The 6,000-nt window shown below is 50.1% G+C and overlaps 1 protein-coding gene across 1 annotated transcript in view; it reads right to left on the reverse strand.

Moving 5' to 3' along the window:
- The window catches only part of PDZRN3 (PDZ domain containing ring finger 3), a gene marked incomplete at both ends in the record, with an annotated part of 143,998 nt that extends 138,619 nt beyond the window's left edge, over positions 1-5,379 (reverse strand). The window contains one exon of the mRNA XM_080625340.1: positions 4,236-5,379. Coding sequence (XP_080481466.1) covers positions 4,236-4,952 — 717 coding nt within the window. The remainder of the gene's footprint in view (positions 1-4,235) is intronic.
- Positions 5,380-6,000: the final 621 nt, after the last annotated feature.

A 6,000-nucleotide genomic window follows, 5' to 3' on the forward strand; every position in this document is an offset into this window, starting at 1 on the left:
GATCCAGGATTTGAAAGACAAGGACATGCTATTGCCACTGTGTACTTCTCCTATTATGCCTTAAGAAGGCAAATCAGAGAGAACAATGAAGAAACAGTTATGACATTGCTCTCAAAACACTTCCAGTAATTAAAGTTGAATGTTTTCATTAAAGCTACCTTACATGACTATGATATGATGCTTTTTATACCTAGCTGAAGAAGTATTAAAGCAGGTGGGTTTGAATGAGTCAGAAGTTGTGTGTATGTGTGAAACTAATACAGTTTTTAGCGGGTAGTCCCTGAAAAACATCCATGAGGGCTTTAAAGAAACTTTCCAGCCAGTTCAGATAGATTTGTACACTGTCTCCATCTTCTTAGTGGCAAGAGTCATAGTTACAGAGCACACGTGCAACTGCAGAGCACTAATCCCCCCACCTGTGCTGAACTGCCCCAGCACCAGGGAGGCTGCAGTGCGTTGCTTTAACACTTGGTTACTTTTGCAGATTTGTATCTTGAGTCTTAACAATTTCTTTAACAATCTCCTTTGCTTCATAAGGAGGCCACAATGCAAATGGTTTTTCCAGGGCTCTGCCTTTTTTTTCCTCTCTAACGTGTCTCGCGTTCCAGAGAAACAATCATCAGTGAGGTAACTGTGGAAATGCCGTGGCCAGCATCCAGCCCTGCCCCGTCATCTGGTTCGGCAGCAGACCTGATGGTTGCTGGCATGTTGTATTCCCACAGCTGAACAGAACTCTTACATATAATTCTTGAAATTACTGTACTTCCCAGCTGAGCAATGTGGAGCTAATGGCCTGCCTTTCCCCATAGATATTGGAAGTCTCTAATTTCTTTGGTAGTGCTGTGGCTAAGAAGGTCTGTCATCATTACAGGAGGCACTTCACCTCCTCATTTACCAGCAAAAGGGCTGTCAGGACCAGTCCAGTGGATCCTGCTTGGGGATAGTCTGAGAAAAAAGTATCTTGTTGTAAAGGACTTCATCTGGCTTTAATGGAATTAAAACTTGTTACCACTTCCACAGAGGTATTAAACCAGAGGTCCTAAATACCAGATCATAAACTGGTCCCTGTATGTCTGATACATTTACTTAAAGTTCAGCCCTGCTTTTGCTTGTCAGGGCAGCAGAAGGGCTTCCACTGCTGGCTGCAGCCAACACAGAACTGCTTCCGATTCTCCCTGACTCTTTTCTTCCTAAAGGACTTTGATGGCTGTGTACATAAAGGAAGGACCAGATCAGCTTATCAACAGGTGTGAACAGTGGTATGTTTCAGCAAGGATTAAGCATTGTTTGAATAGCATGAGGTTTTTCTTGACTATTTAGACTTTGATGTTTCAGAACTGATGTGTCTGATCAAAAGAAATACTAATTTCAGGTAAGACACACCACCTTCCCTACCACTCCCTCAAGTTTGTCCACAATAAGCCTCACCTCTTTTCACTGAGGAATGAAATGTCGCACTCTGAATTAAACCTTCAGATTTGGCTTTTGATCAGACATCTAGTAAATACACAGTGAAATTAAAGTCAGTAACAAACGAGACAGATGGAGAACACAACTGGAGTCACTTATGGCACATCTATCTTTTAAGGGTCTTACAAAACTGTGAGGTATTTACAGATGACTATGTATAAAATAAGTATTTTATGTATATCTTCTCTCAATACAGTTCTGGCAGTGTTAGAAAACTTACTTCAGAAATGGGGATCAAAGTGCAGGACAGCTCTGTGGTTCAACCAGTATCACAAGGGAAGTCTATACTAAGGCAAACCCAGACCTGGGTCTCCAAGGCTGCTGAAGAAGGTTGTGTCAGCCAAAAAAACATATATTTGGATCTTTCACGAATGGCCTAATGTCACTCAACATTGTATTTCGCCTTTCACTAAGCATTTACATAGAACTATATGTGAGTGTTTCTTCTGTTTTGACCAGAGGATGTCATCTGTTTTATTCTAGATTGGTTCTACATCTGTAGCAACAAGCAGCCATCAGGCAGGGAAGTCACACAATCCTTTTTCTTCATCTGCTGAGGAGCTAGAACATCCTACTGTAAGTTTTGCAATCACATCTAACCTATGAACCCAGTCTGTTACTGCTAGATGCACTTCAGTTTTCACATAGCCTGAACCATCACATCTTATAACAAAATTAATGAGATATGACTAATGATCATAATGATAGCAAAGGTGCTGCCTGCTTTGAATATACAATTGCTTCTGAAATTGACATTAGTTATTCCACATTACCATATGTGTAATCCATGTGTTCAGGGACCTAATCCTTGGGCAAGTATGTATGCCCTGCCGAGTGTTACAGTCTGTGCTGCACAGTGCAGAGTCCCTGCTAGAAAATAACCCCAAACTTGGAAGCATGCCACAACCCCAAACTGGGAAAGCATCTCCTGCACAGGGGTCTTTTAAAAAAACCTCTCTAGTACACAAAGATGCAAGTTTCCACATTGTACTTCTTTGGGAGCCGGGCAGAGGAGAGCTGTTGGTATTGGAAAGCTGCCCAAAATGCTGTGAAAGACATGTAATTGATTGACCGCTAGACCACAAGTCTGTGGTGACATGACACCTTCCAGCTTTCTTCAGATTTGGGTGCTGCTTCAGAAAACTGCATAACAGGCTTTTGTAACAGGACTGAAAATGAGCACATGTCTCAGCCAGCTGTATCCATACATTTGATAAAAAGTATTGCTGGAAACTACATACTGTGCACATTTACAACTATTTGAAGTAGTACCTTTCACGCTAATAGCAGCTCACTACACTGTAGAGAGTTAAATAAAGCCGAAACAGCATTATCAGTACCAGCCACAAAGAAATGAAGGAGGGGCAGGGTGAGAATAAATGTGTGCTGTTTAGGAGCAGATCACAGACGAGGAGGTCGAGGTTTAGTGAGATGATTTCCGACAGCAGGACTGTTTGGAAGGGTTTCCTCTCAGCAGCAATGCGAGAGGGAGCAGAGGCAGCTGTGGGCTAAGCTGCGGGAGCACAAGGCTCTGCAGCATGCCATTGTACAGGGGCTGCAGGAAAAGGAAGGTTCACAACTGACATGAACGTGAACCCCCAATTTCTTTTAACAACTGTACTAAGATTTTAACTACCACCATGTCCAGTATTGACAGAAGTGGAACCAGTACATTCAGTATTAAAATACTTTTTCTGGTTTGAGTTAGCAGAACACAGTAGGTTGTTTTGCTCTGAATTTTTGAAAAGAAAAACAGGGGAAAAAGAAGAGACTCTGACACAAAGTTTTGTTTCATTTACACAGCTTTTAGAGCCTTAACATTACCAAAGGTGTGACTACAGATGTTTGACAGTTTTGAACAGTTTAATACTGCTGTCTGTGGTAGCACATTCCAGGTCATGGGGAGGACTCTGAATGTCTTCATTTAAAAGATAATTGGTTTCTAGGGCTTCCCTCGCTGGGGAGCCTCATTCCAATTAAAACTTAGAGATTGTTGTAGCTCTGGCTTTTGATTCTGGTCATTTCACAAATGGTCTCATTCTGAGGGGCTGAAATCAAGTTAATTTTTTCTCCTAAACTGAGCTTTTAAAAGGACCCAGTGCTGCTCTGGAAAAAAAAACCATGCAAGTCCCCAGCTGAGGTCTTGTATTTGGACATGGATGTTACAAAGATGATGGCTTCAGATCATGAAGCAGCTGCTGGCAAGGTGTCCGAGCTGTGTAAATAGTTAATCCTAAGTACCGCATTTTGTAGCAAGCCGTATTGTAGGGACCCGAGGTGAGCCAGGGGTCTGGAAATCATTGGGTCATAACAGCCTCTTCCAATTCATTCTGCTTTGTGTTACTCTTGGGAGTCTATTTCTGGTGGTTTAATACCGTTTCCAGCCCTGGAAATTCCATTTTTGCTGTTCAGAGTTTTCTTTGGGGAGAGAACCAAGGCGAAAAAAAGTAACAATACCGAGACCTCGGTATTTTGATGTGTGAGCTGCCATCTGGGGTCCACATAGTGATGATGGTCACATTAGCAAACAGACACATACGGAAACCGGTACATTTCGGCTACTACACCCCACAGCTCAAACGTTCCAAGGGCGCGGGGCCGGACGGCTCCTCGGCACGTCTCCCGCGCACCGACAGCGGGTCCCGGTCACCCCTCTCGGGGCCGAGCGCGCTGCGGGGTCCCTCCTCCAAAGGAACACACACGGGGAGGCGTTCCGAGGTGCTCGCCCCGCGAGTGGGGAACCTTCTCCCGGGAACCCCCCTTACCTTGCTGGGCGAGGCGGCGCGGGCGCGGGCCAGGGCGTCGAGGCGGGCGCTGTACTGCGTAAAGCGCTTCTGGTATCGCAGCGCCGTCACCTGCAACTCCAGCTGCGCTGCCGCCAGTCGCGACAGCAGCGACTGCTCCCGCTTGCCGGCGCGCAGCGCCTCCTTCTTCAGCGCCTTCTCCAGCGCCGCCGCCCGCGCCTGCAGCGCGGCTCCGTGAGCTCGCAGGGCGCGCAGGCAGCCGTGCCCGCCGGCCCGGCGCTCGCCGTGGGTGAGCATCAAGCCGCAGCCCTGGTCGCAGAGGCCGGCGGGTCGAGCCTCGCAGCGCTCCCGCATGTGCGCCTCCACGTCGCGGAGGTTGAGCACCTGGCGGCAGCCGCGGTTGCGGCACTTGGCCGGGGAGAAGTCGCAGGTCTCGGCGTGCTCCCCTAAATGCTGGAGCGGCACCACCGCCTCGCAGCCTCGAGCGTGGTTGTCGCACTTGATGTCCAGTTTGAGGATGAGGCTCTTGAGCGGCAGGACGTGGTTGAGCTCCTTGGTGGAGATGCGCTGGCAGTTGACGGGACAGCTGCCCTGCTGCACCACCCAGGGCAGCACGCAGCCGGCGCAGAAGACGTGGCCGCAGGGGGTGGTCAGCGGGTCCTCCAGAACTTTGTTGCACAGGTTGCATTTGAAGTCGGGATCCACGTCCCCGCTGAAGCGATCCAGCTCGAACCCCATCCTCCTTCCGCTTCTCCAAAAACAAGCGGAAAAGAGAAAAAGGGAAAAAAAAAATATATATAAAAAAAGCCCAACCAAAGTAACCGAAGTGCGGACCCGGGACGGGAAAAGGCGAAAAGAGCAATAAATAAGTATCCGCGGGGTACTGCGGAAAGGAACCCCGCTCTCCCCCCGGCCCCGCCGCCGCCGCGGGCTGCTCTCCCCGCTGCCCCTGCGCACAGCGCCGCCGCCCGCCCCGGCACAGCCTGGCCCCGCCCACCCCGGGGGTCCTCCGTGAGGGACAAGGGGGAGAAGAGGGCGGGGAGCGGGCTGGGCTCTGGCCTGTCAACCCCGGCCCCTGCCTGCGGTGGCAGGTAACCGGGAGCCCCGAGGACTGGGGCGACGCGGGCGCCCGGCCCGGCCCGGGGGAGAGGAGGGGAGGGGGAAGCGGAGGGGAGGGCGGGCGGTGGGTGAGGAGGAGGAGGAGGGCCGGGTGTGAGGTGAGGCAGGGAGGAAGGAAGGAGGGGCGTAGTCTGGCCGCTGGGGTACCGCGCAGCCGGGAACAGCGGGGTGCTCGGGAGGGGTGTGGGGCAGCGCGGCGGGTTACGCCAGAACGGGGACTCCGAAGGGGCGGGAGGAGGAGGCGCCGCTGCAGGACCCGTCCTCGGGCTGCTTAGGGACCGAGATGGGTGTTCTGCCCCTCAGCGGGACATCCTCACCCGAGTGAGGGGAGGTGCTGGCAGGGAAGTCTGTCCGCGCTGCGGCTGTCCTCAGGGGAAAGGGAGACCGTTCTCTGTGTGCGTCGCCTGTTAATGCCACGTGGATGTAAGTGAAGCTGACCAGAAAACGTTACCACTTCTGATATCCGTTCCTGCGGGGAGATGATTTAAAAGCACTCCAGAAGATGCTATAAAAAGCTAGCCAGACCACACCTGAAGTACCAGACATAGCATTAGGCAAAACCAATTTCTCTTACAAGGCAGATATTCGAGCGCTGAAAAAAAGGCAATAAAAGCGAGCAGCTTTGTTCATTGTGGATGGTAGAGCAGAACTCTCACATGCGCTGAAG

This window comes from Psittacula echo (genome assembly GCF_963264785.1).
Source record: "Psittacula echo genome assembly, chromosome: 9".
In the NCBI taxonomy this organism is placed as follows: Eukaryota; Metazoa; Chordata; class Aves; order Psittaciformes; family Psittacidae; genus Psittacula; species Psittacula echo.